At 61.9% G+C, this 18,332-nt stretch overlaps 1 protein-coding gene and 1 long non-coding RNA gene across 5 annotated transcripts in view; one reads left to right on the plus strand and one right to left on the minus strand.

The window, feature by feature from the left end:
• The window catches only part of LOC141974119 (uncharacterized), a 165,815-nt gene that overhangs the window by 94,201 nt on the left and 53,282 nt on the right, over nt 1-18,332 (minus strand). The window lies entirely within an intron of this gene.
• Nucleotides 9,960-17,063, plus strand: LOC141974116 (protein Smaug homolog 2-like). Of its 4 annotated transcripts, none has more exons than XM_074933423.1 (10): nt 9,960-10,073; nt 12,967-13,416; nt 14,100-14,343; nt 14,424-14,543; nt 14,642-14,728; nt 15,292-15,414; nt 15,523-15,608; nt 15,707-15,831; nt 16,102-16,182; nt 16,461-17,063. In XM_074933423.1, the coding sequence occupies exons 2-9, from the start codon at nt 13,072-13,074 to the stop codon at nt 16,145-16,147; spliced, it is 1,176 nt and encodes a 391-aa protein (XP_074789524.1). In that variant the 5' UTR covers nt 9,960-10,073; nt 12,967-13,071; the 3' UTR covers nt 16,148-16,182; nt 16,461-17,063. The 4 variants fall into 4 exon arrangements, with proteins under 4 accessions (XP_074789524.1, XP_074789521.1, XP_074789523.1 ...); XM_074933420.1 differs by having other exon boundaries at nt 14,424-14,533; nt 15,201-15,414; XM_074933421.1 differs by having other exon boundaries at nt 9,963-10,073; nt 11,981-13,416; nt 14,424-14,533; nt 15,201-15,414.

Raw genomic sequence — 18,332 nt, forward strand, 5'->3', positions numbered from 1 at the left:
TTCTGGACCTTATTATTCTCACTGGGTGAGTTTATTTCGTGTCACACTTAACTGCCTGTTGGTATCCTTGACTCACTGCGCACTGACTTAGCAGTTCACTGGCTCGTACTGGCAGCTGGTTCAGCTAACAAGTGCCAGTAGAAGGTTCTTTTCATACGCCTGTCCTTTGCCTGTGGTATAATGCCTTTGTACATAGACAGGATGTTCACAAAGGGGGAACAAACACCCGTTTGTGTCCGTGCACAGCTGTGAGGATGGGTGTGTGTGGTGGGGACAGGGAGAAGCGGGGGGTGAGATGCTCAGCATTGAAGAGTGCTTTGAGTCAGCTCGCAGGCTGACATGTGCTTGCCGAAGTCACCCCGGCCCTTGACTGCGCGTGAATGACGTCCCAGGAAAAAACCTCCAGCAATCCCGTGACAGTCGGTGTAACGTGAGTGTACAAGAAGTTTAACTCGGCAACGGGGAAAAAGCCATCCCCTTTTTCCTGTGATGCACCGTCTTGGTTCTGCTCTCGTTCCCCGTCGTTCTTCCCCGTCGCTGGTTTCTTTGTGCGCTTTGCAGTGCTTCAGAGGAATGAGCTCTGCCTCGGTGAGGGCGGTAATCCCGTGTCATTTGCTTTCCCCAGGGAGAGCAGCCCCTCGGGCAGTGAGCTGGCTTCAGCGAGCGCTTGGCGGCCGCCAGCTGCCCCAAACGCGGCAGGACCTGGGTGACAGCGGGGACACCCATCAGAGCGGGTTCACCCGAGGCCGGGACGAAGCTCCTGAGCCCCCGTAAGCACCCACCCGGGCCGTGCTGCCGCAGCACTCGCTCTCCAGCCCCTTCCCTTTCCGAGGCCGGGCGCAGCCGCGCGCCCGGGCCAGGCCCCGCAGAGCCGCGGAGTGTTCGCCCTCCCGCGGCTGGATGCGCCCCGGGCTGAAGTACCGCGGTACCGATCCTCGTGGAGCCGACCCTGCCCGCAAACGGAGCCGCCGTCGCGGCCGGGTTTGCCCCACACCCCCCTCGCCGCCCGCCCTCACCGCGAGAGGAAAATGCTTTTTTTGAGGCAGCGCTCGCATTTAGCCGGGTCCTCCAAGCGAGCGCAGCCCCAACCCAAGGCGAGGCACAAGCGGCTCCTCAGCTCCGTTCTGTGCCGCCGTGCCACGCTTCCTGCGGCTCCGAAAACCCGCCGGGAGCTGCCGACGTTCCCCCGGGGCAGGGGGGGACCGAGGTGCCCCCGCCCCGGTGCGGCCTCACCTTCCGCTTTTTCCTCCGCGGTGGCCGAAGGGTGCGAACAGCCCCTTGGGCTTGGCGCAGCGCTCCAGCGGCCGCCCCCTCCTGCGGCGAGCGGCTGGCGGCGATGAACGTGCCCGCCCGGCCGAGGGCAGCCCCGGCTCCTCGCCCCGTGTCAGCCCGGAGGGACCGCGCCGGCTCCAGTGCCCCCAGCGCTCCCAGTACTCCCCAGTGGCCCCCGGTGCTCCCAGTGCCCCCCTTATGCTCAGGCTGGTGTCCCCCAGTGGCCCCCCCAAGTTCTTCCAGTGGCCCCCGTCCCAGCCCTGCCACCACACGGCCCAGTGCTCCCAGTACCCCCGGTCTGACGGCCCGGTTCAGCTTCACTGACGCTCCCAGTGCCCCCAGTGTGCTTCAACAGCTCCCGCCGTCCCCCACCCCGTGCCTCCCAGTGCTCCCAGTAACCCCCCCACAGACACACCCTGCAGCCTGCTCTGCCCGGTTTCACCAGTATTCCTCTAAATCCCCCCAGCATCCCCCATAAACCCAGCACAGTGCCCCCAGTATCCCCAGTAACCCCCAGCATCCCCCTGTACCCCCGCATGGCCTCAGCTCAATGCCCCCAGTTTCCCCAGTAACCCCAGCCCAGTGGCCCCAGCTTCCCCAGTAGCCTCAGCCCAGGGCACCCAGTTACCCCCAGTCCGTCGCTAATTACCACAGACCAAGGAAGCGCTAATTAGCGCGGGCGGGGAGCACCCCAGAAGCGAGGGAAGAGCCCCATGTCACCTAACGCCCGCACCCCCACCCCTCCCGAGAGCCGTTTTTGGAGGGTTTCTCCCCATCTCGGCTCCTGGGGGGGGCAGGATCGGGCCCGCACCCCCCAAGTCCGGGGGGGGTCCCCTAAGTCGGAGGAGGGCTCGATGCCCACCCCTCCCCGTCTAATGCGTTACAAATTATTAATAAAATTGCTAACGAGGTGGGAGGGCAGTCCTGCCAATCACGCAAAACCCTCCAGTTTTGGTTAAAAAAAGAAAAACCTCCAATTTTGGTAAAATCCCCCCAAAACCCCCTCCAGTTTTGTTAGGAAAAAACTCACAAACCTTGCCATATTTGGTAAAAGACCCCCACAACCTTCCAATTCTGGTAAAAAAATAAAACCCTCTAACAACGTCCAATTTTGGTTAAACACACACACACAGACACACAACTCTCCAATTTTGGTGAAAAAACCACCAAACCCTCCAATTTTGGTAACACACACCCCTCGCCCCAAACCCCTTCAAATTTTGGTAGAAAATCCTGTCCCAACAACCCTCCAGTTTTGCTAAAAAAACCCTCCCAAAACATCCACAACCCTCCAATTTTGGAAAAAAAACCCCAACCAAATCCCTCAAATTTTCGTAAAACATCCGCACAACCAAACCTTCCCATTTTGGTTAAAAAACCCCAACAAGATCCTTCAATTTTGGTAAAAACCCAACTAAACCCTCCAGTTTTGGTAAAAACCCCAACAACTCCTCCAGTTTTGGTAAAAACCTCCAGGGAAAGAGGCGGCTGCCCCCGGGCCCAGTTCGGCGCTGACTTCGTTAGCAGCGCCGCGTTTTTAATTGGGGGGCGGTGCGGGGGGTGAGGGCGGTTCCCATGGGGGAGCCCCCCGCCAGGATCTCACCGTTTCCCAACCTTCATAAAACCCCCCAAATAATTGGAAAATTCCCATTTTTTATTCTACTCGTAAAGCAGCCGGAGGCCCCGCTGTACAGAACGCTCCCCGCAGCCCCCACCCCCAAACCCCCGCACCCCGTCACCGCCGCGGAACGATCAGACGCTGTCGATGTCCCACAGGCAGGTTTAACTCAATTTTTTTTTTTTTTTTTCCCCTCTGTGTGTGTGTGTTCGTTTCGTTGGGGATTTTTGCCATTTTCCAAGCGCTTTTCTGGCCAAATCGTGGCAGTGGCGGCTGCGGGGAGGGGCTGGGGATGTTGTATTTCCTCCCCCCCGCCGCCCACAGCCTTTAGTTTTGGATTTGAAATATAAAACGCGGCGGGTTGGTGTTTTTAATTAATATGAATATAACAGGAGGTGTGACCGTCAGAGCTTCACAGCTTTGCTGACAAAGGTATCACGAGAGTCAGTTGCTGAAGCTGCAGTTGTACAAAACCAGTCGTGACACAGGGTTTGATTTTCAGTTTGTGAAGATGATGGAATATTTGACAGTGACTGGCCACGGAGCAGCTCTCGGTGTCTTGCCCCACAGCGGGGTGAGCAGCTCCAAGTGTTCAGAGATGAAGAGAGAGAGGAGGGCACCCCGGAGTGAAACTTCCAGCAATCCTGGGACAGAAGTTCTGACCCAACAGATGAAAAGAAACACTTGCCATGAAGTTCTGACATTCAGTGACTCGAGACAATCACTGTAAGAATAAGAAAAAATGGAATTTCGCCCTTTTGTCGCTCACCCTGCAGGCAATACAACGCTCTGCTTTCCCAGGCGCATCTCCCAGATTTCTGGAGACTTTGGCCATTTAGCCCAGAGGAACTCTTTTGTTTTTTCTGTGAAACAGACCCCGTTGTATAGAACGAGCCCAGCAAGTACCAGATTACAGATCACTGGGTGATGTTGCCCACAGAAAATGTTGAGACCTCCCCGGGAAGGGTTAATCCACCAACAGCAGGCTGCAGCGTGGTTTTCTCGTTTTACCCCTTTATCTCAAAATTTTGGCATTCTTAATAAGACCTGTGGCCAGCTCAGGTTTTTCCAGTGATTTTTGTTTGGCCTTTCGTGAGGGACAAGGAGGGATTTGCTGTCACTGGATTCCAGCTGCCCTTCTGAGCCGAAGCCTCGCAGGCAGCGCAGGACCCGTCGCTAAAACAGTTTGCTTGGAGTTCGTGGCCGAAATCTGCTAAAGCCGTGCCTTGGCCAAATTCTGCAGGGTGCCGGGATAAAGTTGCTGCTGGGGGAACCGAGCTGCTGACGCGCAGCCTCAGTTTATCGCCTTGTGACTGGGGCTGTTTCGCTGCTGGACAAAACAAACCTGCCTGCACGGCCGTGGCGTGCCGGCCCGCTGGAATCTCCGCTTTAAGCGTCAAACTGCCTCGGGCTCCTGAACACACCGGGGCTGAGCCAGCGTTGCACTCGCCAAAACTGTCACGGACAGCCACGATTATGGCAAGGAAGCTGCTGTATTTTCAAGGACGCTAAAGCGAGGTTTGTTTTTCTGCTTCCAGATCATCACGCACGTGTTCTGCACTTACCTGGACTCCAGCTGCCGCCTCACCCCGAATATCCCGAGGGCAAAGCCTTCGCTTCCCAACACTTCGTTCAGAGCCCGGATAAACCAGGGACCGGCGCTCACGTTGAGCTGCCCTTGGCCTCCGGGCTCTCGTCAGCACCCTTGAAATCCCCGACGCCTTTGAACCTTTTCATTCCCAGACGCTTCGGATGGAAACGTCTTTTGCACCGACCAGAGCAGCATCAACCCGCCCCACTACGAGCTGACCTACGAGCTGATCAGTCCCTGCTCCTCCTTACATCGGGACTCTAAACCATCACATCGTACAAAGTCCACCGCAGTTCCCTTGACGTTTCAATGCTCTGTTCTTTCAGTGATCAAAAATGCCCAGAAATCCCCACCAGGCAGCGAGTCCTTTCTTGTCTGTGGCTCTGCCCCTGATCACACGGTCTGTTGGGCCGTTTCAGGGCCATCAAGTCACCCGGCTTCAAACAACCCTCTTTTCTTGGTCTGTCTCCCGCAACCGTTCCTCGATGTTCCGTTTAACATTTCCCACTTCTGAGAAGTTAATCTTAGAACCTTTAAAAGCATTAAAGCCAGACGCTTGGATTGTCACCCATTTCTTGTGCCTGTCTCAGTTAAAATAGTATAATCAGCTTAAGCATGCCTAAAGGAAAGGTGTCCACCCGTCCGTCCTCACCCAGGATTACCTGGGCGGGGTTTTTGGCCAGCCGTGCTCGGGCTGTGCAGGGGACGAACGAGCAGCACAGCGTGGCTCTGTGACTTCAGACTAGCGGAGCACCTGCAGCCTCACAGCAGTTTACTGATTCCGAGTCTCTTCTGCGGAATCACGATGGCCATTGATTGCTTATTTCTAGGATCTCGTTCATGTATAAGAAATCATTAAAAAACAGAGATTTTCATCTGTTTCCTACCAGTAACAGCCCCGCGGGACGCAGCTCCGAGGAGCGATGCCGAGAGGAACCGAGCGGCGTCGCTGCGTCGTTGGCTGACCCGGGCTGGCTGCGAAAAGGGGTAATTTCAGTTTCATTGCGGGGGGGGAGCGTTTGGCATTCCCGGCGGGGTTTGGGGTGAGATTATTTCAAACGTTTTGCTGCCGAAACGCCGCCGCGTCCAAGCCCCCGGCGGGTTTTCTCTTCCCGGCTCCTCGCCCCCGCGGATCCTGTTCAAAAGCCTTTTGCTGTTTCTGTTCCGCTCTCTGTGGGCGCGGAGCTGAGCTTAACTGACCTGGGGACTAAACCCCCGGCCCCGGGGGCTGGGCCGGCCCTGCCGAGGGCGTGCGGAGCCGCGAGGAAGGGGGCAGCGATCGGGGCGAGGGCAGGAGCCGCGCGGGGCCGGGAGGCCCCAGAGACCCAGCGGGAAAACTCCGGCCTCGGTTTGGGGTCTCGGGGTGTCGCCAGCCCCGGAGCTGCTTGGAGGTGCCGCTGGGCTTCATCCCGGCGTGACGCTGGAACAGAAAAAACCGGTTTCTCCTGACGTTCCCGGATAGGCGAATCCCCCCCGGGGGCAGCACAGCTGGGACTTTTGGGCTACGGAGAAGGGAACAGAGCCCAAACCCGGCCGGGGCAGAGACGTTCCCGGCCGGCTGACGGGATCGGGGTGTTCCCGTGCCCCAGCCTGTTTGGGGCAGGGAGGGGAAGGGTCTGCTCCTCCCTCCTCCGCCACGGGGGCCGGTACCCCCGGCAGTAGGGCGGGACACCCCAATTCTGGGGCGCAGAGCCCGCCACCCCTCGGGGACCCCACCCTCGCGCCTCAGGGCCCCCCCAGAAAGCGGGTGCTCAGCCCCAAGGTTCCGCTCCCCCCACACCCTGCCCTCTCTGGGGGAGGGCGTTAGCGCTGGGGCCGTTGGGTCTGGAGGGGCATTAAGCTCGCTCTGGCGTCACCCCCCCGGCCCGGCCGGATCGGGGGCTCAGGGCTGATGTTTAGCGCCGGGTTTAGCGCCAGGGGCAGGGGCAGCGGGATCTTCAGGGCTTGTTCAGGGCCAGGGCCATCTTTAGGCCCGGGTTCAGCGCCAGGGACATGTCTCGGGCCAGGTCTGGGCCCCGCGCAAGGCTGCGGCTGCCGGGGGTGCCCGCTGCGCCCCGTCCCCCCCCGTCCCGAGGGCCCCGGCGTCCGCGGCGGCGGCTGCCAACAGCCCGCGGGGGCCCCCCCGGTCCTCCGGCGCTCGAGGGGGCGCCCCTGCCCGTTCCCCTGCCCGCCCTCGGCTGGCGGCGCCGGGTGAGTCCTGGCGGGGCCGTCCCTTGCGGCGCTCCCCGAGGGGGGATTCCGGTGGGGCCGGGCCCGGCGGCGGGAGCGGAGAGGTGAGGGGCAGGGAGGGGGTGTGGGCCGAGGGGCAGGAGGGAGAGGAGAGGCCGTGGGGCGGGAGGAGCGGGCAGGGCTGCGGGCAGGGGGGCGGCAGCAGCCCCGGGCCTGCCTGCCGGCCCTCAGAGGGGCCGCCCCGCCGCTCTCTCCCCGCAGGCTGCTCCCGGCCCCGCCGCCCGGCCCCGCGGCCGCTGGCTCCTGCGCCACGGGCTCCGGCACGGTGGGGAAGGGACGTTTCCCTCTCTGCCCTGCCGCCCTCCTCCCCCTCCGCCGCCCAAAATGGCCCCGAGTTGCTCTCAGCCCCCCAGCTTGGGTATTTTCCTCCGGGAGACCGTCCCCTCCCCGCCCCCGCCAGCCCGGGAGCCGTTTTCCTCCCCATCCCGCTAACGGCACGGCGACAGCTGCGGAGGCCCGGAATGAGCCTCTCGGCCGGTGCCCGCCCAAAGCCAGGCGGCCGCCCACCCCCTCTTCCGTGGCCACCTCGTTTTCCCTTTTCTGGGGCTTTTTTTCAGCGACATCCGAACGGATGCAGTTTTTCCCGGAAGCCGGGGTGCCCCCAGGCCGGCCGTCGCGTTTGTGGATAACAGGTGAGGGGGCACCTTTACACCGCGTCACGGTGGGGAAAACGGCACCGAAAGATCCCCCTCCCGAGGGGGAAGGAAGGACTTAACTCGTTATCCCGCTCCTTAATTAGTGACATGAGTTGCTCGCCTGCGCTGAGCTTCCCCATCATTATCAGAATTGTTTCTAGGAGGGTGGTGGTGTCCCAACCTGTGCTGTGGCTATCGTGGTGCCCCTCACTCTGGGCCCGATTAATCAGAGCTCATAACGAGGGGAGACCTCGTTAAGCCAGGTCTTTCCTCGCTGCAGGATCCAAAAGAACATGTTGGTGGATCTGAACAAGGAGATGATGAATGAAGTGGGCATCAGAGAGGTGGGAGACATCGTCGCCATCCTCAGACATGCCCGAGTTGTGTGCAGGCAGGTACGGGGAAGTCCTGCCGGCTCGTTCAGCAGCAGAGTTTTGCCTCGAGCCTTCTTGTTCGCCTCCCCACAGCCTGAGGCGGGAGAACCCTTCCCCGTGGTTTTTTCCTCTGGGAGATGCGCAAGGCGGCCACCGAACGGCTCTGCCCCAGCTCCCCCGACGTTCAAGCCGAGCTGCGCCGCAGCGCCGGTAGCGCTGAGTGCAGGTGGGAGGTTTCTGGGAGGTGAAATCCCCTTGCACGATTAACGTAATTCCCTTCCAAAGGAAGGGCTCAGAGGATGGCTGCCCTCCGCGCGCTCCCGGGGGAAGGACCCCTCCTGAATTCAGCTGACGAGATGGACGCTTGTCCCGCTCGCCCAAGCCCCCGGGGTCCCAGAGCTCGCCCTCACTGCGCTGCCCCCCTTGCAGCCGCCAGCCGGACGATCGCCGCCAGCCTGAGCAGAGACTCGCCTCCCGCCGCCCCGCTCCCGCAGCGGCCCCACGCCTCCTCGATCTCCGTCCCCGTCTCCAACGCACCGGCCGCCGCGAAGGCAGGTAAGGAGGGGCGACGGATCCCGGCGGGAGCAACGCCACAAGCTGCTTTTTGCTTTGTGTTTCCTGCTCAGGGGCCCCCCAGTCAAATTTTAACAGCCCCTTTGGGTCCGGCGGTGGGTTTGTGAGCCAAGCACGCAGCACCCTTGTCTCTGAAATGGAGAGACAGGGATTTGAGGGGTGGTCCCCTCAGCGGGCGAGGCCTCGGCTGCCTGGCTGCGCTCCAGCAAGGTGTCTGGGGGCAGAGTCCCTCAGTGGTCCCTACTGGGACCGGTAGGATTTAACAGCTTTGCTGCCTGAACAAAGAAATAGACTGGAACAGCAAATCTTTGTACTGTTAAGCAGGTATTCCTGGTTAGTGGCACTGGGATCGCCCCGGGGATTGTCCACCATGAGGCCTCCCAGAAATTAGTAATGGGCATCGGTTTATATGCACACAGATCATGCATATTCATTAGCTTTCCTGGAAGGGATGTTTTATGATAATGAGTGCCCAGAATTCCTTCACATAGTCCGAGCATGTGTAGGGAAAACAGGGTGGGGGTCTTTGGCAGTCGAGGGAAGCAGTAAGTAGTCTTCTTCACGGTGTTTGAAGTCAAGTCCAGGTGTCTCCTTCCTCAATCAGCAGAATCACCCTCCCTAGAACAGGGTCTCTGTGTCTCTTTGTTCGAGCCCCCTTATCTTAGTTTGCCCATTCTAGGAGTTGCGCAGGTGTCCACTGAAGGCCTTGAGTCTGCTCTCAGGGATTTCCGTAGGGAGCCTAACGAGCGTCTCAACCTTACCTCAACAGACCTAAACCTAAACCTTACCTAAAGGGACCTCGGGAAGCAGCTGAGGAGAAACTTGACTTGAGAACCAAACGAAGCAAAGCACAAGCCAAGCTTTCGTATATCACATCCCAGTTTAGTCTTAATAACTGTCAGAAATTCATTTCTTTGAGCCCTTTCAGTGGGGACACGGAGAGTGGGATCAAGTGCACCCGCAGCCAGTTTGGGGGTGACCTCAAGCTGAGCGGGGCAGGTTGATGCTCCAGAGAGAAGGGATCCCAGGCGAGCGGGGCCAGGGGAGGCTGTGAGGGGGACTGGGGGGGCTGGAGCACCTCCCGTACCAGCACAGGCTGAGAGAGCCGGGGTGGTTCAGCCTGGAGAGGAGGCGGCTCCGGCCAGAGCTTAAAGCAGCCTTTGCGTGTTTGCAGGGGGCTGCAGGACAGGGCGGGGGGGCTTTTTATCAGAGGGTGCAGAGACAGGCCGAGGGAGAGCGGTGTGAAAGTGGAAGAGGGGAGTTTTCCATCAGAAACTCTTGCCGGGGAGGTTGGTGGGACACAGAACGGGCTGCCCGGAGCAGCTGTGGGTGCCCCCGCCTAGGCTGGACAGCAGAGGGAGCAGCCTGGTCGAGTGGGAGCCGTCCCTGCCCACGGTAGGGGGTGGGTGGTCTTTAAGGTCCCTTCCAGCCAAAGGATTCTGTGATTTTGCGGCTGGGGGCAGCTAGAGGCGGGGGGAGGGTGTTTGCAGAGCCCGGTGCTGGGGGAGCTCTGTTGGTGCCAGGCTCAGAGCTCACTCCAGCCCAGGATGGTGCCCAAGCGCTCGTAAAACCCTCCCACCCCCTGAGGCTCCTTGCGACGAGAGCTCTCGATTCGCTTTTCCTTCGTCCCCCCAGGATTATGCGACACGGCAGGAGAACGTCCAACGGTCCCGGTAAAACGCCGGCGGGTGACGGCGGAAATGGAAGGGAAATACATCATCAACGTGCCCGGGGCACCACGCCGAGGACGAAGAAAATCCCGCAACAGCAAGCGGCCAAAGGTACCAGCCTTTGGGGGGGTTGATGTTCATTTTCCCTTCCAGAAGCCCAGCTGAGCCCCAAATTAGCCTGTCGTTACGAATCCCGTGAGGATTTTCGCATCCAGAGAGCGACTGGGCAGCAGTTGTGTTATGCCAAGGAGATATTAACTGACCACAAGCTGTAAAGGCTCCACTCGCGCCCGTTTAAGCCTTAGGAAGGAGGGGACGGGTGGCCATCTGCACGCTTTTGACAAGTGAATTTTATTTTGCCGGTGCCCCAGTGGTAGGACGGGGCTGAAAAGCCGCGAGCCCTCGGCGCTGACCCGGCAGAGCTTCATTTTCCAGGGAAACCTCCAAAACCCCACGTTTTCCTGAAAACTGCAGGTCTGCAGAGGACATCTGTCTTCGACCGGCTGGGAGCCGAGGCGAAAGCGGACACGGCCACAGGAGGGAAGGTGAGAGGATGTGGGTTTTCAGCTGCGGCTCCGTGTAGCCGTCGCTCTCGGCAGCTGGGCCAAACCCCACCGGGATCCCGGCATCAGGGTCCTCTCCCCCAGGATTATATCGGGATTTGCAGCCTCCCGCTCGCCGCGGAAGGGCTGAAGGAGCCTTGAAATAACGGGGCAGTGGTGGGGAAACACCTGGGAAGAGCAGGAGGGAGCCACCAAAGGCAAGTGGATCCCAAATCCCTGGGTGATCCTCATCTGCGCTGCTATTTTGACCCCTTTAATGTGGGGGGGATACAGGAGGTTTTTTCTCTCCTCTGGAGGCAAAAAGCTCAGCACGGAAGTCTTGGGGGTGTAAAACAAGTTGCAGACTCAGCCCCTCGAGACAAATCCGAGGGAATATGATGTTATGGGTGATGCAGAGACCTGCTTTATAGCCTAGTCATTAATTGCCGCAGGCAGCATTTTGCATCGTTACATCCCAAGAGGGCTGGTATCCATCTGGTCTCCATCCCAGGGGCAGAATTTGGGGGGCAGAGGGGCAGGGGAGGGTAAATGGGGGTGCGGGTGCTGACGGGCTCCTCTCACCTTGTCTCCCAGCCTGCGGGGGTCTTCAGCAGACTGGGCGATGCCTTGGGGACCGATGGGGACAAAGCCACCGAGAGCGACGACGACTGCTCCGTGCTCCAGTACGCTGCCGTCCTAAAAAAACTCGCCAAACCTCCCCCTAAGGAAAGCTCTGAGCCGGGAGGGACCGTCAAGGCGAAAGCCACCAGTTCGGAAGCCAAACCGGTCCCCGTCACCGCAGCCACCCAGCGACCGGGTCGCAGGAACGCCGCCGGTAGCCGTACGGCAACAAAACCGTCACCGGCGGCGTCTAAAATTGGCGGCGTCAGCGTTGTGGCAGTGCCGGTCGAAGCGCAGGGTGGTGACGGCACCAGCACGAAGGATAAAAGCGAACCCGAATTTTGGGTGAGAGTCAGAAGGACTTGGGGTCCCTGGTGCCCCAGATCATGGGTGCTGGGGGGTCCCTGGTGCCCCAGGTAACAGGTACTTGGGGGGTGGACTCTTGGGTTCCCCCCAGCCAGAGGGGGCTCGGGGGGGCTGACGGAGCCGCCGGGGCCCTGGCAGGCAGCCGCACGCCGCACTACGGCTCGCAGACGCCGCTGCCCGACGGCAGCCGCACGCCCGCCCAGAGCGGCGCCTGGGACCCCAACAGCCCCAGCACCCCCTCCGGGTAGGTCCGGGGGGTCCCCCCGTTTACCGGTGTTGCCTTTAGGGTAAGAGCTCACTTGGTAAGAGTTCTGGCCGGTCCTCAGAGATCAGAGGGGCGAGGGGCGGCTGGACTTGTCCCTTAACAGGTGTGACATGAAATTGGTATTAATATACCAGTCGGGACTGGGACCCTGATCCGAGCCAGCCCCAGCGGGCACTCAGGAGAAACAGTCAGATTCACGGATAGCACGGTTTGTTTTCATGCAGCGTTGACAGGTTCCCTGAGGCTGCCTACGATAAACGCACAAGCTGCAGGTTGGCTCTAGAGCACTACAGCAACCGAGAAAACCCAACCCGGAACGATTGCAGTCCCACACACACAGTTCCCGCGGATGCACTGGGCGTAGCCCCCTCTGGGGGGGCGAGAGCACGAACCCGTGGGTCTGTCCCTCCGCTTTGGTGTCGGGTGGTCGTCCCTCCAAGTTGGGTGCAGGCTTGGGGGGCTATTTGTGGTGGTAGGTCGGGGTGAGCGGGTGGGGCTGGAGTCCAATCAACATTCTGTCAATACTGACCCAGTTTCGTGGTGCCAAGGGGCACGGCGGGCTTCTGTGGGAAAAGGAGGGAGGACGGGAAGCAAGATGGACTTGGTACAGTGGGTGCAGGAGAGAAGGGAGGGTGAGCACAGAGTTGGCAGGTTGCCACAAAAAAATCATGTTTCGAGGGAACCCAGCAGAACAGGAGATAAAAAAACTGAGTAAAAGCCTGGCTGGCTGGCCGGGCCCAAAGAGCTGTGGGGAAGGGAGTTAACTCCAGTTTACCACCAGTGGCGTCCCCCAGGGCTGGGTGTTGGGGCCGCTCCTGTTTAACACCTTCACTGATGAGCTGGACGAGGGGCTCGAGTGCCCCCGCGGTCAGTTTGCAGGTGACACCCAGCCGGGTGGGGGTGTTGGTCTCTCGAGGGTGGGGAGGCTCTGCAGAGAGACCTGGCCAGGCTGGAGCCATGGGCTGAGCCCAGCTGGGGGAGTTTCACCGAGGGCAAATGCCGGGGGCTGCCCTTGGGCCACAACAGCCCCAGCAGGGCTACAGCCTGGGGGAGGAGTGGCTGGAGAGCTGCCGGTCAGAGAGGGACTGGGGGGGTTGAGAATCAGTCGATCAATCCATCAGGGTTTAGCCCCGCGTTCCCCCCACCTCCCCACGCGATTGCACAGGGACGCAGCCTCAGTCTCCTCCCTGTCCCCTTTCTTTTGCTGCAGGTGGCATCAGCCCGTGGCCGCAGGAGCCGGCCGAGGCAGGAGTAGCTCTCTCTGGCCCCCCGCCCCCTCCTGCGCCCTGGCAGCACCAACGTCAAGGCCAGCGACATGAAACAGTCACTTTTATCTTGGCGTCCGGGATCAAGAACAAGCTCTGCCTGTAGGAGAGCCAGCCCCTCTGCGAGGCTCTCAGACATACCCTGCCACCCCCCGGGACGGCCGCAGAGCCTTGGCTCTCCGGCTGCGCCAGTAAGGAGCGTTTGCCCGGTGCCGGCGGCGACCCCCCGATGGAGCCTTCGTGCCCCGATGCTGCTCGAGGGCCACCACCTCCTCTCGAGGGGCCCGAAGATGCAGCCACCGAGTCGGGGCCGTCCCGGTCCGCGGCGGCTCCTGAGGAGAACAGGCACCCGCCCTTGTACCCCCCCACCAGCAGCAGCGGGCCGGGGGGAGCAGGTGAGTGGGGCCGGCGGGGGGGCGGGAAGGGGTCTGGGGGGGAATTGAGAGGACAGAGGGGGCGGGAAGGGGTCTGGGGGGAATTGAGAGGACAGAGGGGGCGGGAAGGGGTCTGGGGGGGAATTGAGAGGACAGAGGGGGCGGGAAGGGGTCTGGGGGGGAATTGAGAGGACAGAGGGGGCGGGAAGGGGTCTGGGGGGGAATTGAGAGGACAGAGGGGGCGGGAAGGGGTCTGGGGGGGAATTGAGAGGACAGAGGGGGCGGGAAGGGGTCTGGGGGGGAATTGAGAGGACAGAGGGGGCGGGAAGGGGTCTGGGGGGGAATTGAGAGGACAGAGGGGGCGGGAAGGGGTCTGGGGGGGAATTGAGAGGACAGAGGGGGCGGGAAGGGGTCTGGGGGGGAATTGAGAGGACAGAGGGGGCGGGAAGGGGTCTGGGGGGGGGCACATTAAGGGCTGAGAAGGGACATTGAGGGTGAGGAGGGGTGGGAGGGGGGACAGGGAGGGGCCTGGGGGGGATGGGGGTTGAGGATGGGCAGGACGGGTTGTGGGGGGAAATGGAGGGGACAGGCAGAACTTGGGGAGACATTAAGGGGACCCAGGTTGCCAGGAGGACTTGTCAGGGGGGTGTCCTGCAGAGGGGACCCTTGCCCACCACCTGACCCCCCCCCTCCTCTCCCCCCAGCTCTGCCCTCCCAGCTGCACCCCAGCCCGCTGGAGCCCTCCCTCTCGCTGGTGCCCGGCAGTGCCCGGGGAGGGGGACCCGAATGGGTGTGGGGGGGTGACGAAACCCCTGTGCCCCCCCCCACCTTTTGGGGACCACACCCCCCCGTCCTCCCAAAGCAGCATGGCTTCTTCAGGCAGTGAACAGACCAAGAAGCTGGCCGGCGGCCGCAACACCTGCAAGGAGGAGGGCAGCGGCATGAAAGGTGGGGTTTGGGGGGCCGTTTGGGGGTGGGGGGGCTCATAGGGACCTGTCACCCCATGTCACACTCCTGTCCCCCCCAAGATGTCCCCTCCTGGCTGGAGAGCCTGGGGCTGCAGAAATACACGGCGCTTTTCTCCCAAATGACGTACGAGGAGATGATGAGGCTGACGGAGCATCACCTCGAGTCGCAGGTGACACAGGGTGTGTCCCCCCCCCCTCCATGTCCCCAAATGAAAGGGGAGACACGGTCCCCCCCTCTCCAGTCACTGACCCTGCTTGTCCCCTCCTTGTCCCTGCAGAATGTCCCCAGGGGCGCGCGGCAGAGGATCCTCCTCAGCATCCAGAACCTGCGGGAGCGGCCAAGCATCTTCAAGGCGCTGGAGAAAGTAGGACGGTGACAGGGTGGCCCTCGGGTCCCTTGGGGTGGCCCCAGGATGGCCCTCATGTCCCTTGGGGTGGCCTCGTGGAGGCCCTCAGGTCCTCAGAGGTGACCCCAGGGTGGCCCATGTCCCCTTCTGCAGCCCAAGGGTGGCACAGGGTGTCCCTGCTCTCCCTCATGTCCCCAGAGGTGGCACAGGGTGTCCCCAGTGTCCCAAAGCCCCACAGGTGGCAACGGGTGTCCCCGAGGGTGGCATAGAGTGTCTCCCATATCCGTCATGTCCCCAGAGATGGGACAGGGTGTCCCCCACATCCCTGACACCCCTCCCCATGTCCCCAGCAGTGGCACAAGATGTCCCTGGTCACCCCTCCCTGTGTCCCCAAGACTGGGGGTGGGGGGGTTGGGGTGTGTGTCCTTGATCTCCCCCTCAGTCCCCACGTTCCCCCCCTCTCCTTGACACTTCCCCCCACTGTCCACAGCGCATCCTATGGGGGGGCAGCCTGTGGCCGGTGCTTCAGGAGCTCCAACAGATCATAGTGACCCCCATTAAAGCCTTTCGCCCCCCCCCAGCCGCTCCCCACCCAGACGACACCTCCGACAGGGCCCCCCCGGGGGCCACCAACGCCAAAGACCCCACAGCCCCTGTCCCTGACGGGGACATCCCGGGGCAGTTCACCCGTGTCATGGGCAAAGGTGAGATACACCCCCACACCACAATTCCTTTTTTTGGGGGGTCCCATGGCTCTGGGGAGGGGGGAATCAGGGTGTCTGGGTCCCTCCCTGACCCCCGACCCCCCCCAGTCTGCGCCCAGCTCCTGGAGTCGCGGCCATACAAGAAGTACATCACCAGTTACCTCCAGCTCCTGGAGCAGTGCCTGAGCCACGAGGTATGGGAAGGGCTGTGGGGACTTTGGGGGGCCTGTAGGGCTTGGGGGGGGGGCTATAGGGCTGTGTGACCCCGCCATGTGCCCCCTTCCCCCCCCAGGCGTTCACAGAGACACAGAAGAAGAGGCTCCGCTGCTGCGGGGGAAAGGTCCAGTGGCTGCTCCGCACCTTCCCACTCGGTGCCGATCAACAGCTCGCCCCAGGCCCTGCTTGCCCTCCCCCAGGGTACGTCTTGGGGGGGGACACGGGCCCCCCCAAACCTTGGCGGGGGGGAAGACAAAACCTTGGGGCACCCCCTGAGTGCGGGGAGGAACCTGTGCTCCCCCCCTCCCCTCCGCACCCCCCATCCCACTAGGGCGGGGGAAGATGTTCTGGTCGTGGTGTGGGAGGTTTGGGGGGTTCAGAGTGCCTGGTCCCCTCCCTAGGAGGGATGGGGGGGTCGGGTACAAATCTTGGGGCCCCCCTTACCCCAGTTTCTGTTCCGCCCCCCCTCAGAGCGTCCCCTCCCCGGCACGGACCTGGAGATCAGCCCCACGCCTGAGTTGCTGTTCAGCATGGTGGAGCAAGTGCTGGGCGGTGAGGGGGGTTCGGGGGGGCAAAGGGACGTGAGAGGGGTCCGGGGACGTGGGGGGGGTGTCCAGGGACAGAGTGGGGGCACGGGGGGAGACAGAGACACGGCAGGAGGGAGTATGGGGGGGACATACATGGGGACAGGGTGAATTTGGGGACACAGGGGAGGATGGGGAGCACGGGGGGGGCGCTGGGGGGGGCAGGAAGGGATTTGGGGGAGGGGAGGGGTGTAAGGGGATGTGGCCCCCCCCAAGTACCCTCTGACACCCCCCATCCCCCCGCAGATGGCTCAGACAAGACCTCACCATCTGATGGCACCGCCCCCCCTCCCCCATGACCCCTCCCCCCATGACCCCTCCCCCACTCCACGGGGAGGGTCACCCCCTCCATGACCAGTCTCGCTCGGTTCCACCCCCCCCACCCCCAAAATAAGCGGCGGGGAGGGCGGGTGGAGATTAACACAGACACCCCCTGCCCCCCCTTTACCCCCTCTCCCCCATTTTTGTCGGTTTTCACCATTTTTAACAATCCCAAATCTTTGCGGTTTTGATGGGTTTTTCAGTTTTTATTCCTTTTCTCTTCATTACTGTATCAGTACCCCAAATGATATTAACATATATTAATACACATTAATAATATCATTATTATTTACAGCCCAAACTGAGGGACACGGCGATGCCCCCCCTTCCCTCCCCTCCCCCAGGGTGGGGATGCCCCAGGACCCCTCCCCCGTCGGTACAGCCCCCCGCCCCCCCTTTGTACCCGCAGCGCCGCGGCCCTTTGCGATAGAAAACGTTATTTTAGACACAAGTTGTTAGGAATAACTTTAGTTCCGGCTGTGGCTACTAACCCTGACTACGTTATTAAAGAGAAAACCAGAAACACCCCCCAAAGTGCCTGGTTTTTCCCCAAAACGGGGAGGGGGGACACGCCGCTCTGTCGCTGGAGGAGTCGGAGGCGTCGCTGGGGCTCTCGTCGTCCTCCGAGGCCTCGCTGGGGTCAGGCGGGGGCTGTGCGGGGTCCCCCCCTCGCTGCCCCCCCGACTCTTCCTCCTCTTCCTCTCCCTCCTCCTCGCCGCTGTTGCTGCCCAAAATCTCCTCCCGGTCACGAGCGGCCCGGGCGGTGTCACTGCCCCCCCCGGCGGTCCCCCCAGCCACCTTCCTCCTCATCTTTGGCCTCATCCTCTTCCTCGCTGAGGGCCGAGCCCCCCCGCCCCGCTCGCTGCTGCTCCCGGAGCCTTCGGCCCCCTCCTCCTCCTCCTCGCTGCCCTCTCCCCCTTCGCTCTCGCTGCCTTCCTCACGCTCTTCGTCTGGAGGAGGAGGAAGAGGAGGAGGGGAAGAGATTATGGGGGAGGGCGTTGGGGGGGCCCCACACATTCTGCCCCCCCGGGTCCCCCTGTTTGGCTGATTAGGGATATCGATTAACCTCCGACAGCAGAGTGGAAAGAGCCGGCGTCTTCTGCTGCAAATAACTCCAGAGTGTGGGGAATAATACAGAGCCCACGGAGTGAGACAAGGGAGAGCAGTGCAACCAGGAGAGCACAGGGCAACGCCTCAGAGCATCCCTGCCCGAGAGAGAGCACAGGGGTTAAGGCAGATCCCTCAGCCCTTGCCCCCGCTGCCAGCCCCCAGCCCCGCGGGCAGCCCCGGTTCCAGCGAGGGTTTGCAGAGCCTGGCCCGGGCAGGGGGAAATCCTACGCGGTGCCTCCGCCCGGAGCTGAGGCCTCCAGAGGCGCTGGGAGCGGGCCCGGCCTTCTAGCCCCAAAATCAGCCCGGCAGGAGAGCCGGCGCCTTTGTTTGGAGCGGGAATATCTGGTTTGGCTCTCACAGGAGATTGCCCCCGAGCCTGGCCAGGGCTCAGGGGAGAAGCTCAGGGGTTTCCCTGCTCATCTCTTGGATCACGCGCAGGGTCTCACGGGTACGGCAGCGGCACGAGCCCGCGGGACGTCTGCCCAGCCCCCGTCCCCACCCGCCACGGCACCGGGCGCTCCCAGCATCAGCGCCAGCCCAGGGCAACGCGCGCGGCCGGTAACTCCACGGTGCCGGGGGCCCCCGGCAGCCGGGAACAGCGTGGCCGCCCCGATGGCAGCGTGGTCGCCGGGAGCGGCGTGGAGCAGAACCTGCCTGGCAGAGCGAACACCTCGTCCCACGCCGAGG

Source organism: Athene noctua, unplaced genomic scaffold, assembly GCF_965140245.1.
Source record: "Athene noctua unplaced genomic scaffold, bAthNoc1.hap1.1 HAP1_HAP1_scaffold_31, whole genome shotgun sequence".
NCBI lineage: Eukaryota > Metazoa > Chordata > Aves > Strigiformes > Strigidae > Athene > Athene noctua.